This window comes from Camellia sinensis, chromosome 13 (genome assembly GCF_055761805.1).
Source record: "Camellia sinensis isolate YWXY chromosome 13, ASM5576180v1, whole genome shotgun sequence".
Classification (NCBI taxonomy): domain Eukaryota; kingdom Viridiplantae; phylum Streptophyta; class Magnoliopsida; order Ericales; family Theaceae; genus Camellia; species Camellia sinensis.
Window position 1 is genome coordinate 122,001,854 of NC_138973.1, and position 26,260 is coordinate 122,028,113.

The window sequence follows — 26,260 nt, forward strand, 5'->3', positions numbered from 1 at the left end:
AAGAATGGCTGTTGTATAAGGGTATATTGATAATTTTATTATGATGCACAAGGGAAAATTTGTATTTTTATCTTACCCATTGGCTCAGTTAACTTTACCATTAATGAAAGGGAAATTAGTGTAATTATAGTAAAAAACTATGAGATGTACTGTTTTATGATTTCAAACCTCAAGGGAGGTCAATAGAATTTACCCTAATTGTTTTTAGTAGCCCCATTGCTAGGCAATACCAACTTGTGCTCAAAGTGTTGGACCACTTGCTCCATGCCAGGGTAAGGTGCACCAGTCCCAAACACTGTTGATTTTGGACAATTATACAATACTTTGGTGCAGCCTAAGTTGGTCGGCTAATAACCTCAACTATGCTTTTTTATTCATTTATGGTATAGAATGCTTTGGAAAAGTAGGATTGACTTGATAAAATTCACAAATTATCAAAAGTTGCATCAAACAAATTTACATTTTATTTTAATTATTTTAATCTAATAATGTAATAGGCTAAAATAATAAAATTTAAATTATAAATGATACTAAACAAGTCAACATTTGATTCTTGCAAATCTCTTTCATTTTAAATCTATCAAGATTCTTCAATTATATCATTTTAGTTCCCTGCAGGGCGGAGGTCTGAGAAGTTCAAAATGTGATCATTTGTATTATGAGAAAGTAAGTGCCGACCTGTAATTCAAATGTCAAATCTTGTATTGTTGTGTTCATTTAGATATTGTAAGGACTCTAGTCTAACAAATATCTATTAGTGAAAATATGATCAAACTATTATCAAGACAATGATGAAACTCCTAAAGATATCAAGAAGATGCTAGAAGTGGTGTGTAGCACTCATTATCTACCTTTGGCTCAGACCTGGGTCTTGTGTAGGCTTTGAAATGTTGTGTGCAGAAATTGTACAGCCTATTATAGAGAGACAGATAAGTTTCATTTCTCAGATATATGTTCTTTACATCACCTACGAAAATGGCAAGGGGTTGTTGGGAGAGCAGTTTTGTCCAAAAATTTGGTCTTCTGCGAAGATATTACTCAATTTAGCATAACTTAGTACCCTTTGGCACACTACGCACGTGAGCATGGACTTAAGGGTTGTTTTGCAATTTGCATGCGAAGTAGCTATTCTGGAGACAATGTTTACGTGCTAGCGAGTGAGGACCCTTTTTCTCTGTCTTCCGCTCTAGCGCCCATCGAGCGGGAATTTTGATGTATCCAGTACTTTTGCAAACCGTTCGAGCGACAGAAGTTACGCTCGAGCAACCACCTTTGTTTTCGAACCCCCGCTCGAGCGTATGAAGTTGCGCTCGAGCGGAGACCCTGTTTTCAACAAAATTTTACCAACTCTTTTAAGTGCATATTTGCATCCTCATGCCGTTGCAAGCATTCTTAGGCACTATTTGGACTTCGATAATCATACAATAAGTTAGAGATGCATAAAGAGAATTGAATTAAAATGAAATGGAGTTTCATTTGTACTCTGTTATGTGATTCGTTTAGGTGGACATCCGAGGCTTAGTGTCACCGTAAACCACTGTAAGTAACAACCTTATAAAGATATGTTCAAATTATCTTTACTTTCGAAAATGTTATTGCTATCAAAACGGATATGTGATTGATTGAATGAATTCTTAAAATGATTTGATAATTGATAGCATGGCTTATTGAAATGTTATGTCCTCTAATGAATGAAGTTCTGTTTTGAAACGATATTGTGGCATCTATTGAATATAGGCCCTTGCCTGGGGGTAATAGTACCATGGCTCGGCTCTTGCCTGGGGGTAACAATACCATGGCTAGGCCCTTGCCTGGGGGTAACAATACCATGGCTAGTATGATACGTTATCATTGGAATAATATTTGTTATCACTTCATGGATGTACCACGTATAATATTACGAATGGCTTTTGTCACTACAAGGAGATGCTATTATTGCTAACCAAAATGTTTTGTTGTGAATTTGATCTAATATGGTGAATATCTCTCTTTGAAAATGATTTAAGATTCATTTCGAAATTGTAAGACATGTTTTTGTACTCTTGTCGAACTTCATTCATTTAACTTCTTTATTCTGTTATTACTCATTGGGCTCCAGCTCACCATTTATTTATATATGTAATTGTAGGTGGGCAAACTGAACATCAGAGTTAGACAGCCTCGAGTTTACCCGGGTCAGCCTTTTGTGGAGCTTCCAAGTGAAGTAATTAGGCTTGGGTGAAACCATGCTTGTTGAACCCCTTTTTGTGTGGTTTAATGGTTTTGTATTTGTGCATAGTTGGGGTTGTATTTGTAAGATATGAATTTGTACTTTTGTTGGGTGTAACTTCGAAACAAAACCTTGCTTAACATATTGCTCTCCTCATATATGTACGGCTCAATGGATGAATTCTATAACATTTTAGACTTCCGCTAAGCCTCGTACTTTACATTAAAGGTTTATTTGTATGGAGGCCGTAGGTAGTTTATGATTACTGGCCGGTCATGACGCTAAACCTATAGGGGCAGGTTTGCGTCGTGACAGAGTGGTATTAGTACACGAGTTATATCTCACTCACTTGTCCATTGAGCTATAGAAGGTCTAGAAGAGGCTTCAGGAATGCATTTATGTGCATTTGATATGTTGAGTGAGATAACCTTGTGATTATATATGCAACTGCGTACATGATTTTATGTACGTATATAAATTTTGTTTGTTATAATACAAAGTTTCATATAGAAAATGGTGAGAACCAAAGGTGATGAAATAGAGGAGGCAACCTCCTCAAGACTGGATAGAATGGAACGAATGATGCAAGACATGGCTGAAGCCATAAGACAACAACAACAATGGCGACAACAACAACAACAGCAACCACCTCCCCCACCTCCAATGCCTGTACCACCTCCAGAAGAGACTTCAGGAATGCATTCATGTGCATTTGATATGTTGAGTGAGATAACCTTGTGATTATATATGCAACTACGTACATGATTATATGTACGTATATAAATTGTGTTTGTTATAATACAAAGTTTCATATAGAAAATGGTGAGAACCAGAGGTGATGAAATAGAGGAGGCAACCTCTTCAAGACTGGATAGAATGGAACGAATGATGCAAGACATGGCTGAAGCCATAAGACAACAACAACAATGGCGACAACAACAACAACAACCACCTCCCCCACCTCCAATGCCTGTACCACCTCCAGCTCTAAGGTGTTAGCCGGAAACCTGTACAATTGCTTTGACCAAGGAATTTAAAAAGATGAAGCCACCAGCATTTCATGGCGGAATTGAACCATTGAAGGCCGAAGCTTGGGTCTTGGGCATTGAAAAGTTGTTTGAAGTATTCCCATGTACCGAAACTCAAAAAGTGCAACTGGTAGCATTCACCCTAGAAGATGATGCAAGACGTTGGTGGATGTTAGTGCGAGATGATAATAAGGATGTTACTTGGGCTCATTTTCTGGAAATTTTCTATGAGAAATATTTTCCCCAATGTGTGCGGGATAGAAAGACAACTGAATTCATGGAACTCAAGCAGGGAAATAAATCAATTGCTAAATATAAAGCTCAGTTTATAGAATTAGCTCGCTTTGCACCCCACATGGTAGACACAGATTACAAGAAGGCTAGACAGTTCGAAGGAGGTTTACGGGACCCAATTCTAGATAAGATTAATGTACTCAAATTGCCGACGTATGTGGATGTACTTGTTAGGGCACTAATAGTGGAGAGAAATGTGGCCAGCCATAAACAAAACTTTGAATGGAAAGGCAGAAAATGAAATTTTAGTAAGGGAACCACGTCAACAAACAAGAAGTTCAAGTCAGGGAATTCTGGTAATACTAGTTCAAGCCAAAGTGGTAATTCAACACCAACTTGTACTACATGTGGAATGAAACATGGAGGTGTATGCTATCGTGCGACAGGGGCTTGTTATCACTGTGGGAAGTTTGGGCACATTGCCAACGATTGTACATAACCACGTCAGGGTGGCAACCAAGGCGCCACAAGCTCAATTGGGTCGACTCCCATAATGAAACCAGCTGCAACATCACCCACCACAAGAAATGATCAAAGACAAGGAAGGGTTTTTGCATTGATTCCGAGGGATACTCAGAATACTGAGGCCGTGGTGTCAGGTACAATCTCCATTTGTGGTAAACCTGCTTATGCTGTAATTGATTCCGGGTTTACACACTCATTTATTTCTATGGTCTTTGTTGAAACTTTGAATAGACCTATGGAAACATTGAATTATTTACTATGTGTTACATCACCTACGGGGGAATCCATGCTATGTTCAACTGTATTTATTGCATGTGAATTATTTATCGGGAATGCCACTTCGTATGCTGATCTAATACCTTTAGACATGGGAGATTTCGATATTATTTTGGGTATGAATTAGCTAGCTAAATACCATGCAACCATTGATTGTGCCTTGAAATGAGTAATATTCCTACCTCCTGGGCAAGAGGAATTTTATTTTGAGGGAAAAAGGGTAGTCTCACCACCATACCTTATATCTGTCATGAAAGCCCGGAAACTAATGAATAAGGGTTGTCAAGGGTATTTATGTAGTGTGATAACCGAACCAATGGTAGACATTACTTTAGACAATATACCAGTGGTGAGAGATTTTCCTGATGTGTTTCCGAATGAATTACCTGGCCAACTTGTTAATAGGGGAATCGAATTCACAATTGATGTAATAGCAGGAACTTGACCAATTTCTAACTCCCTACCGTATGTCTACCAGTGAAATAAAAAAATTGAAAATTCAGTTTGCAGGAATTGCTGGATAAAGGGTTTATCAGACCAAGTACATCCCTATGGGTTGCACTGGTACTTTTTGTTAAAAAGAAAGACGGCACTCTTCGATTATGCATTGATTACCGAGAGCTCAACAAGGAAACAGTGAAAAATAAATACCCTTTGCCGCGTATTGACGACCTGTTTGACCAGTTGCAGGGGGCACATATATTTTCAAAAATTAACTTGAGATCGGGATATCATCAATTGAAGCTTAAGGCTGTGGATGTTGAAAAGACTTCCTTCCGAACTAGGTATGAACATTATGAGTTTTTAGTCATGCCATTTGGGGTTACAAATGCGCCTGCAGCATTTATGGATTTAATGAACAGAATTTTCAAACCTTTCCTAGATGACTTTGTTGTTGTATTCATTGATGACATCTCGATCTATTCGAATCACTTTGCTGGTTGTATTCATTGATGACATCTTGACTTTGTATCCTACCTTTAAACTGCGCTGGTTGGATTCCTTGCAAAGGGATATGTAAGCAACTTTCGAGTTCAACCAACTGCATTTACATTTTATTTGTTTGCCCAAGTCTTACGACCATGTCAAAAGGGTCGTCTTATGCTTTGATATTGACTCACGTCATTAAATGACTTCGAGCTCTGTCAAACTGGGGCAACTGTAGACACCCCATTTTGACCGCCGCTAAGACTTGGATGCTTCACTTCGAACACTTGATATGTTACGACGTGCAATCTTTCGAATCTTCAGCAAAGAGCTTCAAAACCAAACCTTGCACCCCATTTTGACCAAAATCTTCTTTTTTCTAACCTGATCATCCAGAGAACAACATGCCAACAGATGGCCAGCAGGCCACTTTCATTGGGCCAGCTATACATCTTTTTGGCCAGCCAGCCATGTTTAGTGCAGAAGATATTTCTACAGCAGCAGGTTGCTCCAATGCATGTGATTTGGACCAGCTATCTTTTTTGGAGATATTTCCAACTTGAAAAGTTGAAATTCTATAAATAGAACACCCCCTCATGGTTTGGGGTTAGAAAAAAATTGCCAAAGGCTTAGAAGCTTGTCCAACACACTTCTCTACCCGCTTAAATATAGATACACTATAGATACACCATGGAAGCTTAAACTTGAAGTTTTTTGTTGAAGTTTCAAACCATTTTTCAGATACTTGAGGGTGTTTAGATTGGAGTTTGTAAACTAAGAAGATGTTCCTCTCTTTCAAGAGATTAGCCGATTTGAAATTTTTGATTTGTAATAATTAGTTAATTCATTTACGTTTGTAATAATTAGTTAATTAGGACATTCAGACCCTCTTGTAAGAGGGGAAATTTGTAACATTTGATGTATGTCTTCCAACCCCCATTTCTTTCTTCCTTTTATTTACATGCTTACCGTGGTTATATATAGCATCATATTTTCTTTTATCATTCCCATGCTTTGTATCCATGTTTGCATGTATCAAAATTCGACTTATCATACATAATGCTCTTATCCATTCCTAAATGATTATGTGCACTACCTCATGCTTTGAGTTGCTTCATATGTCATGCTAGTAGCTGAATTTATTAGTTGCATTTTGTATGTGTTGCATTAGCCATTTTGCATATTAGGATCATGCATTTTTTCTAACTATCTTCTTTTTTTGGGGCTTGCCACGGTTAAGCACTACGTGAGCATTTTTTCTTTAGCATATCACATGTGTGTTTGTGTTGTCATATCAAGCATACTACCATGAGGCTACTCACTTATTTGAAATATCTCTATGAATGCCTGTGGATGGAGGTTATTTTGCTTAGATTGGAATGACTTTGATTATTGTACATATGAGCTTGCTTTTTCTTTGAGTTATACATATTCAAAACTCTTTTGAAAGAAGGCATGAAGTCAAAGTATTCCAAAGTAAATGGCGTGGTCTATACATATTTGCTTCAAATAGCAATATTAGTATATTAATAATCAGAACATGAGCATATAATGCATATAAAATTCACATCATGACTTAGTAGAGGCCGATCTTTGATCGGGTGAGGAGGGTGCTCAATTCATGACCTTTCCCTCTCATACCTAAGTTCTCGAGCCGAGACAACTTTAGTTATGACAGACAAGTGGCCTTTGACACGAGTCACGGGTTTTCTAATTTTTCCAAATATATTAGGTGACGACTCTAAAATCTGGCAATGCAATCCATTTTTGACATCTCTGATGATTAATGGATTTTCTAGGATTTGTCGGATTTGGACTCTCATTCATTTTTCTATTTCACATTGCACTTGTGAAACCAGATTCAGAACCATGGGAGTTCGAACTGTAGGAAATCACATCTGAGAAGACTAAACCCCTTCGAGAAGCGCAAAAAGCCAGCTACAATTGATACTGATCATCTTTACACATAGATTTACTTGAACACAACTCATACTACTTGCAAGGTTTTATGTATACTTGTCCTTGGTGCATTTTGAATGTACATCCTCATTACCTTCATGATCTCGTTCTGTGCACATCCTTGAGTTAAACTATTGCAAGGGTTTCTGCATAAGTGATCAAATTTCTCTATGGACTACTAGCATTGATGTTTTATTCATTACTAGAGGAATTGACCTATACTAGCATATCATGGGTGATGTTGAGTCTCTTAACCACCTATCATACTTTGCATCTCCATGGTTTCCCCCTCAGTTCTTTGTAGTTAGGGCATGAGGTAAAGGCTACGTTAGAGGCACTAACCAAGCCATCATTATTTTCTCCATGCTTCTCTGATTTGGTTTCCATACTCTTGAGAGTAAAAGCCACCAATGATTGTGCAAAAGAAAGAAAGGCAAGTTCAAAAAAAAAAAAAAAAAAAAAGACTCTTTGATTTAGGGAGAGCCTCCGCGTTTACTCAACAAATACCCCTTGTTTCCTAGTGGTTTAACTTTCTTCAGTTGTGTTTAGACTCTCTTGCTGAAGATCCAGCCTTCCGATCACTACTAGGATTAACTTTGGTGATTGTGACTCTTGAGTGCGCGCGCACACACACACATACACTCTCCATATGTGAGCTCTCATGTTTGTCCTCAAATTGTGCATTCATATGTTACCTTTGATCATTTATATATGCTTGCCTGACTTGCTCCTGAGCTTTTGTTCATCGAGTCTAGATTGCAAGATTGTGAGCTTCATGATGTGTGAATTATCTCATCTTAGTGTCACGTCATTGCCATCGTACTAATCCATCTGTGTTTCAAGTGATACTCTATTGGATGAGTGTTTTTGGATGCTTAGAAAAATGTGTTTGGGGACAAAAAGTTGGCTTTTGTTTTGTTGACACCACTCGAGCGATGCTTCTTGTGCTCGAGCGGCAAAACTCTACTCCCAATACTTTTGCAGCTGTCTCAAACTTCTGAGAGGTGTGTTCCTACACTCGAGCGATGTGTTATTGGCTTGAGCGATGGCTTCCGTACAAGTAGCTTAGCTCGAGCGATAAAATGGCCGATCGAGCAATCTGTCCTGGTATAAATTTCTGCAACCTGTCCTTTCACGTCATTTTTCTCCAAATCCTCTTCTCTCTCCTAGGGTAGACTCTCTATTGCTGTGCTCGCATCTTTGCTCTTCGTTTTTCCATGAATTTTCCCTTGGCTTTCTGATTTTCCTCATTGTTTGGTAAGTCTCCTCTATTATTTTCATATTTTTCTTCGTTTTTGCTTCCCATTTCTCTTTTTTATATATAATCTATGATTGTTCCATGCTTAGGGTTTCTTGTGTTCATACATCTTTCATTCTTCAATCTAGTTGTAGGTTTGCAATTTAAATTTTCTTTTATTTGTTTTGTTTATTTATTTTTTTGTTTTTTTTTCCTGTTTGGTCATCTAAGTTCTTTATGCTTAGTTGTTACTAGGGTTTTAATTTTCTATTCACTTTAGGTATTGATTTTCCACATTCTATATCGTGATTAGTTTACTAATGGATGATTGATTCATTTGTTCTACTGTTACTGTTGATGGTTGTCCTTATTTCTTCTTTACTATTTACTGTGAGACCCAAAAAATCCTCTCACATGGATTGTTGATGAGATCCAACGAAAAGATAAGCTTGGCTCTTGTAGATCTACAAGGATGAGCATGATCGGCGCCACCCAACCGGGGTTGTCGGTCGGAGACACTCCAATGATAAAGTTAGCCAAAATAGATCAAAGAGAGAAGATAAAGATTTAGAGAGTGTGTGCTCTGTGGCCGAGAAAATGAGGCATACCTCTTGTGTATGGGGTCCCCTCCTTTTATAGGGGATGGATAATATTTGTTTAGGATATTTTGCCCCTATAGCTAGGATATTTTTCTGGCTCCCACAATAGCCCCAAAACTTTCGCTTTCTTTCACACAAAAAGCGGAAGTTTTTTGTTATGAGTTCGTGGCATAAATAAATGCTAGATCTTCGATGGATAATGCGTAGTTAATGTAGGTCTTATTTCCGAATCACATTGCTGAGCGATGTTGCTTGAACAAATATTAGAAAAAGCATTGTGGATACATATATACGGGAACAAAACAAATGAACAAATGCACGTATGAATGCGTGTATGAATGTATGTATGTATGAATGTATGATTGCTTCAAAATTATATCACATGAATTCTAAATAATCATATCAAAAGTGATGTCATGAGTTCCACATCAGAGGTCTTTGAAACGATGGGCCATGGTATTATAACCTCTGGGCAAGGGTGTAGGCTGCGATATTATGACCCCCGTGTAAGGGTGTTAGCCACGATATTGTGACCCCCTGGTGAGGGTATGAGCCGCGGTACTGTGACCCCCGGGCGAGGGTGTAGTGTATTGTCCAGTGCAAAAATTGCTTTAGAATATGGACTTTCGTGCCGAGCTAGAGATATTTCTATGTATAGAGTACGGAGAACTCCAAAATATGGAGGTGTTTGTTAATGTCAGTCGGTGATAAATTACAGACATTGCAAGGATAATAATCTGTGTCAATGATTGCCTGTACCAAATAATACAGGTATATCAGCCACAAAAAAGTGGAAAGCTGTAAAAGCTATAACAATGACGGTGCACAAAAATATGTAAAGAATTGCCTAGTGTGAAGCCGAATGTGTAGTATGAGTGGATTGTCCCAAAACTGTCACTTGCTTGGAGCTGTGTGAAAAGGAGCGGGAGTTTGGAACTTAAGTAATTGTCGTTGTTCTGTGTAATGCTTGTATCAAGTAGGCCGAGTATGCATGCATAGCAGAGGTGTTGAGATGATAAATGGCTGATATGCCCCAAGTGGAAAGTGGAAAATGGACTAAGATCCCAGTTGCCAATAAATGGCCAAGGTAACGAAATAAATGAGCAGGAAGGACGAAAGATTTTTTTCGAGCCCCACGATCCTACTACTGAAATTGTATGCCGATCAGATATGATGTGACCATTGAGCAATTTTGTAACGCCCGAACATGCTAGGTCGTCGATCCCAATATTAGGCAGAAAGTTGCCAAAAAAGATGTAGTCGTTGAATTTGGCATTGAGCAAACTCCAGGTACGGCGGCAAAAATGTTGTTTTAGTTGCGATATGTGGCCTTGCATGTAACATCTATGAATGTTTGGTATGGAATTTGCAAAATTAGACAGTACGGATGTGTGCAGAAGGCTCCAAATAGTTTGGAAACGATTATTGGATTGTTGGAATCGGACTCCAGATGGTGTAATTTTATTGAAAATGAATCTGAGGGCTCGAATCAGCAGGGTGTAATTCAACTGCGAAGCACATGATAATTTCCATAGTGGCTGCCCGACTTGTCTTTTTCAGCGAAACTAGGCATTTTCTAGGCAAAGTTTGAGCAACTCGTACGACTTCGTTTAAGCTCCAATTTTGACGCGGTTTGTTGCATTGGACTCGTCTCAATGAGTACTTCACGTTGGTATAGGCAAAACTTGAGTTTGATAGTTTTGGAAATTTCAGTTTGTCAAAAAATGTGATTCGTATCACAACTTTCAGGGACTTTGGTTACTTCCTGGCTTCTCGGGTTGGTGGGTTTGGACTCTTTGAGCCGATACAAATCGTGTGGTATGTTCAAATGTGGATTTCAGTAAGCCGAGATGCTAGTTCTATGCCGAGATATTAGTGCAGAGCAATATTGTCAAATAATATGCTGAATAAGTTGCAACGTTGCCAAATAAAGTTGCGGAATAATATTGAGCTTGCTTGTTTTTATTTTTCAAAAAACACTTTTCAGAAAATTCTACTTTCTTATTTTTCGTGTTTTTTTTTCTACTGAATTTTTTTTAATCTTTTAAGAAAATTTTTTTTTTTTACTTTTTAGACACATCTAACATAAATACACCTAAAAAGTAAAAAAGTTGTAAAAAAAAATCTTTTAAAAATTCACTAAATACCAAAAATATAAAAAAAAACACAAGAATTCAGTACATTTTTTTGTATTTTTATGTATTTATTAATTTTTTAAAATATTTTTTCACAAATTTATTACTTTTTAGATACATCTAAGTAAGGTGCATCTAAAAAAGTAAAAAAAAAAGTTTAAAATTTTAAAAATATTCACTAAAAACAAGAAAATACGAAAATCAAAAAACTCAGTTTTCAAAAAACTTAATCCAGAAAACTCAAACCAAACACACTGATTGTTGCCAAATAATGTGCCGAATAAGTTGCAACGTTGCTGAATAAAGTTGCGGAATAATATTGTAGTTTGCCAAATAATGTGTCGAATAAGTTGCAACGTTGCCGAATAAAGTTTCGGAATAATACTGTTGCCAAATAATTACCGAATAATTTGCAACGTTGTCGAATAAAGTTGCGAAATAATATTGCCGAATAGTAGCGATGAGCAAGATTGTTGAACGTCTAAATGAATCCAGAGATTGTTACAGAAGAGATAGATGAATTAATAATTGTAAATGTACGTAGCTATGTATTATATATATATATATATTTATTTTTTATTAGGATGACAAATGGTGTGAAGCCGAATGTAAAGGAAATTCAAGTTGGGGCGAATGATCGGTGAAGATGGATGATTGTGGCCTAGCTCCAAGAGCCTGTTGTCAAAATTGCATGCTGATCGGACACGATCTGACTGTTGATCGATCACTGAATGTTCTTGATTGGCCAATTTATTGATCCCACTATGAGACTCAAAATTTGCAAAAAGTGGACCTCAAAAAATAGATTCCACACAGTGAAAAATGCGAGGGTAGGCATCCCCGAAGTTACCCGACCACTCGATCAAGCTGAACATGCTAAGATGCAACGGGGCACTTTGCATCGAGAAGCACACGGTAAATCCTTAGGTCATCTTTCTCATGCAGCAGACGTGAAACAAAAAAGTTTGAGATTCAAACGCCCAAGTTTGAGCCCTTGCATTTTCCTCGTTTTAAATTTGATTGGCCTCTTTTCGGTGGCGTTGGATTCATTTCGCGACCTAGTGTTCATTCCATAATTTAGACTCTTCATTTCTCCATTGCTTGAATGCCGTTGGACCTCCTAAAGTTGACCAAAAATAAGACGGTTTGGGTGCTTCATTTTTTATTTTTTTTTTTGCTCTCAACCTCGGCTAAAGTGTGGTTAGGCGAAGAATGTGCTTGGTGGGTGAATGTTCTCGGCAAAAGGGCTTGGTAGTTCACATTGTTGAATATGTTCTTGGCGGCACATAATCGAGGCCGTTTTCATTGCCAAAGAATGGAGCATGGGGTTGTACATTTGCCGTGTAACTTGGGAGCTTTGACGAGCAATCTTCTAAGTTATGGTGCTGCTGAATTGCACATCTATGAGTTGTGGTGCTGCCGAATCGCACATGCATTGGGGTCGAGCGTCGACTGATTCGTCATTGTGGAGAAATTGTTGTCTAGCAATGTTGTACTCAAAGCAATGAGTTGGTGGGTATAGACAATGTTGTGCAGCCGAGAACCATGTTAAACTTTTTGTGCAGCCGAGATAGGTGGGTCGGCAATTCTTTGGCTTATCGAAACACATTGGTTGGCGGAACACTTGATCGGCTAGTCCATTTAGTTTTTGTCTTTAACGAGAGCTTGGTTGACAATGGTAAACTTCTGGCTTTGATCCACTAGTCGGCGAGTCAGCAACTTCTTTGGCTTTGGTCTTTCAGCCTGCCAAAATGAGTGATCGATAATTGATTTTGTGATATTAACCAATCAGTTGTGTATGTTCGGAATGCCTTTGTTACCCTTCATAACGTAACTTTCTTTATTCCATTGCTTTCTCAACCTCAAGCAAATTGCCGAAGTGGGTTGCCACAAGGGTGAAATTGATGAATAAATTTATAGGCAAAGACTACAAAAATGAGATAATGGTTAGAGAGAGAAAACAATGACATGGTCCCCTGAGTTTCTTTCTCTGTATCTGATTCTAAAATTCATAGCATATGGAGTGTTCAACATGGAAAGCAAAGCTTTACTTCTACTGATGTAAATCACATTAACATATAAATAAACTTGCAGTAGATGAGAGCAAAAGCAGAATAGTATGTATTTATCATCTTCTTCGTTGAACTCTCAAACGTTTTCCACAGACGGCGTCAATTGTGAAACCTAGAAAATCCTCTCACATGGATTGTTGATAAGATCCAACAAAGAGATGAGCTTGGCTTCTGTAGATCTGCAAAGATGAGCATGATCGGCGCCACCCAACCAGGGTTGCCGGCTGGAGACACTCTGATAATAAAGTTAGCCAAAATAGATCAAAGAGAGAAGATGAAGATTTAGTGTGTGTGTGTGCTCTGTGGCCGGGAAAAATGAGGCATACCTCTTGTGTATGGGGTCCCCTCATTTTATAGGGGATGGATAATATTTATTTAGGATATTTTTCCCTTATAGCTAGGATATTTTTCCGGCTCCCACACTTACTAATGGGATTTTGGCTTTATTGTTTTCAGGGGTGTATGGTTTACTTGGTTTATTATGTGGGGTTCTGGGTGTATCTGTGGTATTTCTTATTGTTTATGTTGGGTTCTGTCTTGGGTTGGTCCATGGGTTGAGTGTTTTCTCGGTCTTTTAGTTCTACCTATCATGGCCTCATCCTCTAAACGGCGCAAGTCCACTGGTACCTGTCACGCCCCACTTTTTATTACTCGAAGTCATTACCAAATTCATTAACTTAATTCAATTTCAAGGATAAAATACGGAAGTAAACTCATACATCCAATCCGTAGAATCAATTAACAGTACTCTCATTCGTATGCAAAGTATATATTACATGAACTTACATAATAAATTGCCCTTGGGCTTACCTCACTTAAGGTACAAGAAGAAGGGTGTAACCCTTTTACAACAATGGCATTCCGCCAACATAACTGAGGCCCCGTGGCCAGTAAATAAGTAGAACCAAATCTTGCAGCCCAACCTGCTTAACACCTGAAAAAGATTCAACAACGTGGGATGAACATATAGTCCAGTAGGGAACTCAACATGATCCTCAACAATAACAACTTACAGATAGCTATGATCATGAACACTCATTCTCATACTAGAGTAGTAATGTGACAGTTTATACAAAATTATAAATGTATGAACTTTTCTCGAAAACAAACGTTTCATTCAACACTACAAGTGGTTTATCTTTCCTTTTTCCTTTCACTAACCCCCATTCTCAATCTTTCATAACATTAACAAATACTTAGGAAGTAATCTCACTAAGCCCGATACCCACTTCCATTTCCTATACATACTCAAATGTACCTTTTCAAACATGTTTATCTTTAAAACATACGTTCTCCTCCACACTTTCCAAAAGACAAAAAGACATTTTGGTTCGTTTCCATTTCTATCATAACTATACATGCATACCTTTGTAAAAATATAAATTTACAACCCACCAACATGTATACAATCAACCAATGGAGCAACTCGGTCCTCCGAACTATAACCAATCAAAATCCATGATATTTTCAGTTACAACGAAACAACAACAATCCCATTTCACTCTACTAGCCATGTGCGTAGTAAGCCAACAATACACCCCACTCAACAACATTAACAACAAGCCAGTTTACCAGGTGCTAGCTGGAGGGGTATGGTACCCTTGATTATTAGCACAGTCAGTTCTCCAGGCGCTAGCTGGAAGGGTATGATACCTTTGATTCTAAGCGCGGTCAGTTCTCCAGGTGCTAACTGGAAGGGTATGATACCTTTGATTCTCAGCGCGGGGCACGACACCAACAATCACAGCACATCAAGGCATAACCAACATGTATAATGCATATACATAAACTATCAAGACACCAGCAATGTGTTAAAGTATATGAACACATATCTACCTCTTCCCAAGCAAGCATACATATATAATGTATCTCAATAATTCATCACATACGATGTTCCAATAACAATGGTATAATGCAAACCCGACAATTCTACACAACCGTGTCATCCTCCACCGATGACCAAGGACAAAACCTCTAGATGCATATAGTTAGTACATCTATTAAAAGACTCAAATTTCATGAATTAAAGACCCAACAACAATATTAACATGGTAGTTAAAGAAACAACTTCTACATGTGTGTTCAACACTCAAGATACAACAATCCAATTCTCAAACTTATTTCGAAAACACTTCCCTCATTTTCACAAAAACGATTCCATTTCCTTTTTGTTATCACAAAACCAACTCCACTAATCTTGTTTCCATAGAATCAACTCCAAAGCCATGGTTAATCCCTTAGGCATTTACACCCTTACCACACTCATTTGACGAAAGAGATTTACACACAAAGGTCGACAAACCCCCATTATAATTTACCCAACCAAAATATAATTCAGGGCTTTTCTTCTATTAACTACAACATGCTAATTTATATTCTAATTAGCCAAGCCAACAATCAATGAAGCCAAAACCATTCTCCACACCACCAACCCTAGGTTCATTTCATGATTTTCAAACAAATCCAACATGGTACAATTTTCATGCAATATAAAAATTACCACATGTCTATCTATAGACGGAGTATTGAAAAAGAACAAGGAGAATCCCTACCTCAAATGAAGAACTCAAATGGAGAAGATGACCCGAAATCAAAGTGCTCCAAATCCCAAATTTCTTGGATCACAAAGAAGCCCTCGACGATCAACACACTTCTTACAAAGGCCCAAGGTGAGGAAAACACTCTAGCTAGATCAATCCTAAGAGAGAAGTTAGGTTTTAGAGTGAGGTGCTCTCCAACGGAGGTTTTGAAAAAGTAAGAGAGAGAAAGGAAATCAAAAAGTGATCAAAAAAGTGATTTCACGGACTGATATAAAATAGGTTCGCTCGAGCGTACAACACCCCGCTCGAGCGTCAGACACAGGTTCACGCTCGAGCGTCCAAAGATCCGCTCGAGCGCCGGATGCACTCTCCCAGAATTTTCTGCAGACAACCAAAATGCTGAGAGGAGGAAATTCACGCTCGAGCGTCCCAACTGCCGCTTGAGCGGAAAGGCAACAAAAAAAAACCCGCTCGAGCGTCAAATCGCCGCTCGAGCGTAGAGACCAAAACCTGGGCAAAATTCTAAGTTTTAAAACACAACCAACTTATTCCCAACTTGCCCAACACAACCCAAAACTCTAACACAAAGAGTAAGGGATAGAAATGAGAATAAAACAACAACAAATCCACGGAACCGAGTCCGGATTACGGTTAAACAATAGCAGGGAATACCGGGATCGCTATAACCCGTCTTGCCTAGAACACTGATCTCTTCCCATCCTGTGAAAAGTCCATCATGTACCGTGATTTCTTTGTGTGGCGAACCATTCATCTCAAACAGAACGTCCAACCTTCCACCTTTGAATCATCCCAATTCGGCATGTGGTTGATCATTTAGGCAGTGAACTTGTTCTCTCATTCTCTAGCCAACAGAATCTTAGTTGGATCAGAGAATTCTACTGCAACATCACCTCTATTGATACCATAGCCCCTTCCTTCAAAACTTGGGTCAGGTCTAAGGAAATTATCATTGATCAGGAGGTCACTCGGTCCCTTCTTACAATTCTTGAAGTCTGCAATTACCATTTTCCTTTTCTTGGCTCCCTCAATGCAGATTTTGACATGGTTGCCACTGAACTATGTAGCACCCCCTGGACGTGGGTCGTCAAGGCTCTTATTATGCAAATGAGCTTATCCCTCGATTCCGCATTCTGAATATAATTGTTTGTGCCAACATCCATGTCACCACACACAGTTCTAACATTTCCCAAGATCAAGGATATGTTTTGTATTGCATTGACCGTTGTCTTCCCATCAATTTGCCTGAAATGATTGTCGCCAAAATGATATCTGTCTTTGAGGGTAAGAAATCTTTGGGTCTTCCTTATGGTTGTTTGCTAAACCGTTTCCTCAACCCTCTTAGTGTCCCATCCTCTTCGGATGATGAGTATGTGTGCCCTATCAAACTCTTCACCAAAAAGACGGTATCTTAAGATATGTAGAGAGGATTGTACTCCAGCAACTATTTTTTGTTCAGATCTAGCCGGATCTGATGTATATCTGCATCAAATTTGAGTAGATATATTTATTTTCTTCACTGGAAACTTATCTTATTCGCCATCGGTGAGGGCAAAGCAAGGAGTCAGTGGTTGGTGGTTCCCGGTGAATCCTAATCAATGATGGTCACCGGTCGCCGATGATTGTATATCAAAAAAGAAAGAGAAGAAGAATGGCGTGGTTGCCGGTCACTGGATATCAAAAAGAAAGATAAAGAGAAGAAATATGGTGCGCAGGACCTTTGGGTCTACCCAAAAGGTTTTGGGATTAAATAGAGTGCACCTCTTTCAAAGGGAACTTGTGGATAATTTGCTCTTGACTTTAATTAGCTATTGTTGAGCTAGTGAACTGTGTTTGATGTAATATTTTTTATATTTATAATTACTCTCCTATCGATTAAGAAAAAAAGAGAGTAAAAAACATTATGTATTTGACTTTCAATAATGGAATTTTGTAATTACGCTCCAATAGATTTGAAAAAAAAAAAAAATTTTCAAATTTGACTTTTAATAATGGACTGAAATGTTAAGATACGTATTTCACGTATCTTGCCGTTCATTTAGACGGGAAATAAGATAAATTTCTATCATGTGTATGGCTGGTTGACCTAAACATATTTTTGTATGTTTTTAGATTACAATTAGGGTAAAGATCATATTAAATTAATGAGTGAAATTTAGGTATTGTACTTTAGGAACTATTTGTGTAATTACCATGTAATGCATTAGAGTTCCTTGTCCCTCATTTCTCGCTTTCCCACAAAAAAAAAATAAATAAATAAAATAAAATAAAATTTCTCACTTTGAACTTTTTGGTGTTTCCTCATCTTCGAGGCTTTACAGAGAGAAAAAGTAGATGAAGTAAAGTCATAGCATTTGCCCATTCGCTAGTAGAGGCTGCAGGTTTAAAACTGTTTGAGACTAATGGTCCATGACGAAGATTTCTAATATTGATACTAGTGGTCATATGGGAGGTTATTTTCCATAGCACCCATTATTTAAATATTTTCTCTCCAAAGTTTTCATCATTTTTCTTTTTCTTATTTATTGGCCTATTTATAATTTCATTCCATATTTTTTCAAATGTCATTTTCATTTATTTTTATCTATTGTGATGCAACTTAAATATAAAACTATGCCCAATATGGATCTTATCATGCATTTAAATTATCAAAGAGATAAATAATCAAAGTACCAAATGAAGTAAGAAAAAATAAAAGGCCGACACTACCAAAAAAAAAAAAAAAAAAACACCAGAAAAACTTGTAATTCTTATAAATACTTTGATGTGCTTTTCAATAACATTTACAAGCTTGGAAAACAGATAATTAACCAGTAAAAAGAAGAAAGGAAATGGAAATGATAAATATCAAATTTGAAAAATAATAATATCTTTTACAGTGGTGGAACCGTTCAAATTAAAAGACTATTGTTTTACTCAATCCAAAGCTCTTTGAACTTTTGTTTTAAATATTAAAATGTAAAGTTTCTCCATTGAAAAATAAAGAAAGCACCCTGTGGAATGGGTCACAAAGGAACCAAAACTTGAGCCCACAATGCAGTGCCATGCTGGCCCATACACCTTGTCAAATTCCTACACAAAGAGATTTGTTAACAAACCCTTCATACAAATATAAAAACAAAAACAAAAAATTATATGCATAGAGATATGAATAAATTTATCTGTTCATGTACGGAAACATATCTAAAAAATTAGTATGTGGTTGATATTCAACTTATATATGGTGGAGCTCACCTCTTGATTGAATTTGAATTATAATTTTTTTTATTTTTTATTTTTTTGTATATGGTCTATATATGTAGTATGGAATAAAAATGAGAGAATTATTTTCGACCATAAACTAATAATCCTTTTGCATTTTGCAAAACAAACAAGTCATAACAAAAAAATAAAAATAAAAATAGTGAGCACCCTCCCTACAATTTTATAGATCTACCAATCTTCCTTCCCCTGGAATTTCTCAGCGCTATTTGCAAAATTATCTGGTGAGTCTAGCGTTACCATGTAGAAGTGTCCATAATAATAAGATAGACAAATTATATTCGTAGTTTCTATACTTCGACTCTTGTGTGATTTTGGTTATGTAATTTCAATTGGATCAATTTTGATCATGAATTTTTTCTTATTTCAAATTGGTGCAATTGATTCGAATTGCTAGTAGTTTTTATCACAAATGCGCACATGAGTAGCATGTGTCACACTTTTAGGAGTAAAATTATAAACTTGATCAATTCAGTGACTTAATTTCAACCAATTCAAGGAAATTTTTTTGACAAAAGCCCTAACAACGTCACTAATTCAATCAAATTAATACAAAATCTAAAATTAACAGTCATAATTAAGTCAATTGAAATTGTAAAGACTAAAATGACACAAACGGAAAAAAATAAATAAATAAATAAATGTTGGGACTAAGTGATCATGTATTCAACCAACTAGGCATAACCTAATTAGCAATCATGACTAATCTAAAGGCTTAGTTATAAGGGGAAGAATATAAGTTCAACTCTCCCTAAAGGGGAGTTGAATTAGGAGACAAGCACTTCGTACTTTACAAGGGTGAAGAGGCTAACTCTTATAGGTAGTAATCTAATAACTAATAACTGACTTACACCAATAAAAAAAAAAAAAAATTAAAAAAAAAATTACACTAATCTTGTATTGTTCCCTTATTAGAATAACATACCACAGCTTAATAGGTCATACCTATTAAACAAATTAAAGTTGTGGAGAGAATTGAAAACATAATTTTGATTTCAAGTTCATGCCCAGGTCAGATTGGTTTTGCTGTTTTTATAGTCCTAGACTCAATGAAATAGGAGAATGTTAATCCTATTATTAATATGATTATCCAATTATTTTTGTAAACACATGGGCCTAGATTAGAAAGAGAAGATCATTATTGACAATCAAAGTATGATTAGCTGAAAGATTAATATTGCAATTAGTGTGTTGTTGCTATGTGCTACACATGGTATGTTCACTACCCTTATCACTCCATTGAACCTAACCATGTTATTCAACCTGCAAGGCTGCAATAAATTAAAATATGTGGTGTAAATTAATAAAGAATTCATTTCAGATTATATGGGCACTAATTGATCATTTTGTATATAGATCTTCTGTCTGGGACATGTGTTGTTCAGATTCCAATGGTCCCCAACATTTCCATGTGCGCCATTCAGAACCAGGAGAGAGAGAGAGAAAGAGAGAGAGAGAGATCTAATGGGAGTCCCATAAATAAAAAATTCAAAGCTGGTATGGACTTTCTAACTATTACCTTTTGTCTCCTACTATCTTCTGAGTCTCATGAACAAAATTCAATCATTGAAGAAGGAAAATCCAAAAAGAAAAAAAGGCAAGGAAATAATTGTATCACAGACTCTTTTTCTGCCCACTTCTACCAACAATCCCAACAAAAACTTAATTCATTTACGAAACTTCTCTATCTTTTCTTTTCTTTTCTTTTCTTTTTTCTGCCCTTTTTAGGTTCATTTTTAAGCTATATATAGAAAAGTAATGTTAAAAGAACATAGTTTTCACACAAAAAATCTATACAAATCGAACACTAATCAATATGACTTAAAATTATAAAAATGGTTGGGTCACATTATTCTATGTGTCTTATGAATTCCCAAACAAGATCAACAAAGATTATAAATGAAAAACGCAGAAAAACATAGAGAGCTCAGTATCAATTATACGGTTATATATTTGATATGAGAAGGTATCGGGCCATATAAGGTATAAAATTTCAAAATTCGGTAGATCGTGTTATAAGCAGTGATGGAATTAAAATTTCATTATCGAAAATGGCCAAAATAAAAATCATTTTTTTTCACCATATACACAAAACATAAAACACACATGTGTATATATATATATATATATGATATATAAATTATATATACATAAAAAAAATTTAAAATACCATAGAAGCAATTTCAAATAGGATGAATAAATTTTTTTTAATATAAAATAAAAAGATAATTCAAGATGGAAGAATAATGACATATATAATTTTTATATTATGGGTCATTTTATATATAAAATGGTTTTTTCTTTTTTTTAAATTTTATGACAAACAATAATATTTACAGAAACAGAAGAGCTATGGCTCCTCATAGTCTTCTTCTAATTTCAACCCTGGTTATAAGGTTAGTTACGATGCTCTGTGCATTTCCTTACTTTGTTGATGTAAATTTTACATGTATTAAGTTTTTTTCATCAATAAAATTTTGTTTTGCTGATCAAAATAAATAAATAAATAAATAAAATAAAATAAAATAAAACTTTACCTTTTTCATGTTGTAAGCCATGTGCTTAGAGCTGAACTTCTCTAAACTATCATATGTTCTCCTTGCACATCTGAAAGCTTGCACCTGCATGAACCCCGGCATGTCAGTCACAAGAACCTTAACCTGTAGAAACGCCGCGGCCGCCGCCACATTGGTCGTTTCTACGTGTGACACTGATTTCCTTGCCTCAATGGACACCGATTTTCTTGCCCCAATGGACACTGATTTCCTTGCCTCAATGGACACCGATTTTCTTGCCTCAATGGACACTGATTTTCTTCCCTCAACGATCTCTCTTCCACCTTCTACTGCCCTCTGGCCACCACCACCATGCTCATTTTCCTGGTAATTTTTTGATTTTCTAAGCCCCCAATAACCCCATGACACCGCCTTCTTTGTCACCACCGGTTGGTCGGCCTCCGGCTTTGGATTTCCAGTGGGTAGCTTGAAAACATACATGATTCCTTTCTTTTGGGGTTCCATGGCTTGGAGTATTGAACTTTGGTGGGTAAGTGTTGTATGGTTCGGGCACAAAATATATAATGTGTGGAGGCTAATTATTATTTGGAATCATGAGCTTTCACAAGATGAAGGCTATTAAAATAGAAACATACTATAGCTCTCAAATTTTTTATTAAATTGTAGATCACATACCCACGTGAGATATTTGATAATTTATTTAATAGAAAATTTGATATTCTTATAATTACCCATTAAAATAAGGGCTAGACTTATCTTTAGTTGAATATAGGCAATTGTGCAAATTATGAGGTATTTTCAGTATTTCTGTTATTTTAATTCTTATAATTTTAATTGAGTTGTTTTTTACTATGAATTTATGACTTTGTTATTTGGTCAAATTGGTTACAACTTTTTGTATTTATTTATGAAAAATATGCAACATAAGTGTCATGTGCCATATTTTAAATAGCAAAATTATGAATTTACCCAACTTAGTGAATTAATCTCAACCAATTTAATAATAATTTTTCTTAAAAAATACTAACAATATTATCAATTGGACCAAATTGATGCAAATCTAAAATTAATGGTCAAAATCAAGTCAATTGAAAATGTATGGACCAAAATGATACCAGGAATAAAATATAGGGGCTATCGATGTAATTTACCCTAGATTATTTATAAAAAATGAAAAATAAAAAAAAATAATAATAATTTGGCTTGCTAAATATAATCACATAAATTTATTATATTTATCCTTTTTTTGTATGGTAAATATAATTTTAAAAAGAGAAAGTACATTTTTCTTATAAAAACAAATAGATTAAGCTATGTGATTACAATTATTGAATTAATCTGACTTTTAATAAATGATGTATATGCTTAAGAACTTAAAAAGTTAACTAATCAAATTATTAAAGTGGGGGTATGGTGGGCCTACGGTTCCGATCTGGACAGTCCAATTCTTAACTACTAATAAACAAAAATATTCAAAAAATTAAGCATTTAAAATTTAATTTTATGACATAAATTTAAATTTAATATAGTGTGAGTCATTCATAATAAATTTACATATTTCAAAATTTACATAATTTTTTAAAGCAATTGTATTGGGCATGTAACATTACTGCTAAAATAATGTCCAATTCTTAACTACTAATAAACAAAAATATTCAAAAAATTAAGCATTTAAAATTTAATTTTATGATGTAAATTTAAATTTAATATAGTGTGAGTCACTCATAATAAATTTATATATTTCAAAATTTACATAATTTTTTAAAGCAATTGTATTGGGTATGTAACATGACTGCCAAAATAATGTTGAATAGGAAGTGATAATTTTAAGGAGCAAGCCATGTGTTTTGGGCTGAGATCAAGGGGATAACGAGATGGTGAGATTGCTTGAGAGGAATTTGATGTATTTTGTTGTTTTTTCAACTCATTGTTGTTGTGATTATTACTTGTATTTGTCTCCTAATGGAATTTGTTCGTAAGACCAACCAGCACAAAGGTCCCCTACTCCCTCCCACCACTATCTTTGATAGGGTTCCCCCACCGGTCATTGTCATTGTTGTACCCCTTACCTTTCATTGAATGATTTAGTATTTTTATATATATACATGCACTAGAATGTGTAGTGGCGTATTTATTTGTGTGTGTGAAAGAGGAAAATATTTTAAGTCACAATAGAATATTTGATATGTATTATTTAAATTGAATTTAAATAATATAAATTATTTTGTGAGATAGAGAGGGGATGAAGAGAAGATTTACAGTTAGAATGATTTATTTGGTAGGTTTGTCCTATTTATCTAATAACGGAGATATATGATTATTTTGTCGCATTATAATCGAAAGAACAATTATATATACAATAGATCTAACTTATTTCATATTTTTTTCGTAAGTTAAACTAGTGATTACATTGAGGCCACATGATCAAACTAGTTCTTGATCATATTAACACTTTCACCTTAATGTCTATCAACTCTTCTTTCTAAAAGTGTTAAGATTACATTTGATCTTGAATTTGTGAAAAAAAAAAAAAAAAGCATAGAAAAAATGTATAAAAATTTAACATGTCGTTTCTCTTTTTCTTTTCTTTTTTTTTTTTTTTTGGTCATAAATTTATCATTCAAAAACAACCTTAATATGATCAACGACAGTCGAGCAAAATTCAAAGAAGAGAAAACAGTGTGAAATGAAAAAGAATATCTATAAATGAAGCACACAAATGGACAGGGAGGGCTACTTTTATTATTTCACATTGTTTTTGGCAAGGTAATAGGCTGCTCAAATGTGTAGTGCACCCATCTCCATCGGCCATTGCACCATTCCTATTTTGTCATCGCTTTAAGCATTCAAAACCAAATTTGAAAAGAAACTCAACTCCTACACCCTCAAATTGTTTTTAGAACTTTCATAAATAAGTCATTGATGTACCAATATAATGATGTACCAATCTATAAAACAATCTACATATTTATATATTATATAAGTAAAAGGATGTTTTTATACCACAAACTTTGTGGGTGCTCCATTATCCCAATTTTAATTTTTTAATTTTTTGATTTAAAAAAAAAATTCAGTATTTATTGACTTCTCTCAATCCACAAACATTTTTGACTTCTCTCATATTTATTGCTGCACCATTTTCGACTTCTCCCAGACACTACAGTTAGTGATGGAATTGTTAAATTATTTTTATAAAAAATTAAAAAATAATTTGTATATTAAAAAAATATCTAAAAAAAATATATAAGTTCTTATAAAAAAATAATAGGTTACAATTGAAAAGAAAAAAGGAGAAAAAAAATATACTGTAAAAAATAATTTGTATATTAAAAAAAATCTAAAACAAATATAAATTCTTAATAAAAAAATAACAGTTTCAATTGTGGAAAAAAAAAAGGAAAAAAAAAATTACACTGTGCATTTCATTAAAATCTAAAAAATGATAATTTGTATATTAAAAAAATATCTAAAATAAATATAAATTCTTATTAAAAAAATAACAGGTTGTAATTGTGAAAAAAATTACTCTATGCATTTCATTAAAATCTAAAAAGAAAAATTCTACATTTAAAAAATATCTAAAATAAATATAAATTCTTGTTAAAATATAACAGGTTGCAATTGCCAAAAAAAAAAAGAAAAAAAATTACATTGTAAAAAATAATTTGTATATTAAAAAAAATAAATATAAATTCTTATTAAAAAAATAATAGGTTGCAATTGTGGGGGAAAAAAAATTACACTGTGCATTTCATTAATAATGCTAAAAAATTGTGCCAAGTATTTGTATAAAAGCTTGGCACGTGTCCACTCTTAAATTATCAAGTGAATATAAATGAAACCAAAGAATTCAACTTTAATGACTAACAAATATTAGAAGTCTGACCATTGAAACCTAATAACTATTAATTAATAGAAGGAGTTTTCTTAAGTGTGCAAGTGCACACCATGTGCCACTTACACAAAAAGTGTAAGTGTAAGGTGTAAGTATAAGTATAAGGTGTAAGTGTAAGGTGTAAGTGTAAGGTGTAAGGTGTAAGTGGGTTGCACATGGTGTGCAACCTCAAAAAAGGTGTAAGTGTAAGGTTTAATTTTTTACAAAAAGTGTAAGTGTAAGGTGTAAGTGTAAGGTATAAGGTGTAAGGTGTAAGTTGCACACCATAACCAAACCCTTAATAGAATTCAACAATTGAAAGGTCTTAAACAACGTCTCCTTGTCTTCTCAAATATTCTCGTTTTTTTTGTTCATGCATTCATTTTAATATTGATAGAGAATTGAACTTGTGAAAAAGTGAGAGTCATTAAAATTATATATTGAGTTATGCAATTATTGTGATGAAAATAAAAGGTTGTCTTCATCTTCTATGGTTTATCTGGTTATATACCTCTAATTAAAACGTCAGGTGTACTTATATTTCATCATTGAACGTTGTTTTAATTTTTTTTAGATACTTTGTCTCACAATTGCTTGTGTTTTGTGTTATGAAATTTATTACATCTGTATTTGCTTAAGCTATTAAATGGACCTAATGCAAGAAGTGCAAACTATTTCAATATCATTCTCGGGATTAGAAGTATAAAAAATATACACAAAAAGTATATGAATAGATAAGATTTTACAAAATTTGTTTGTGAGTCTCACTTCTTGAAAATCCTATAATTTATTTATTTTTTGTATTATATTTTATGTTTGGTTTTTGTACTTTTTATGTATATATATATAT

The 26,260-nt window shown here is 35.0% G+C and overlaps 2 protein-coding genes across 2 annotated transcripts; one reads left to right on the forward strand and one right to left on the reverse strand.

Annotated features, from left to right (window-relative positions):
- Nucleotides 1-3,250: 3,250 nt before the first annotated feature.
- Nucleotides 3,251-3,772, forward strand: LOC145805682 (uncharacterized). The gene has a single exon (XM_082900858.1). The coding sequence runs from the start codon at nucleotides 3,251-3,253 to the stop codon at nucleotides 3,770-3,772; it is 522 nt and encodes a 173-aa protein (XP_082756984.1).
- Nucleotides 3,773-18,481: 14,709 nt separating this feature from the next.
- On the reverse strand, nucleotides 18,482-22,133 carry LOC114267608 (uncharacterized). The gene is made up of 2 exons (XM_028208661.2): nucleotides 21,558-22,133; nucleotides 18,482-18,831 (listed from the first exon to the last, which is right to left on the reverse strand). Exons 1-2 carry the CDS (start codon nucleotides 22,038-22,040, stop codon nucleotides 18,676-18,678), a joined length of 639 nt encoding a protein of 212 aa, XP_028064462.2. The 5' UTR covers nucleotides 22,041-22,133; the 3' UTR covers nucleotides 18,482-18,675.
- Nucleotides 22,134-26,260: the final 4,127 nt, after the last annotated feature.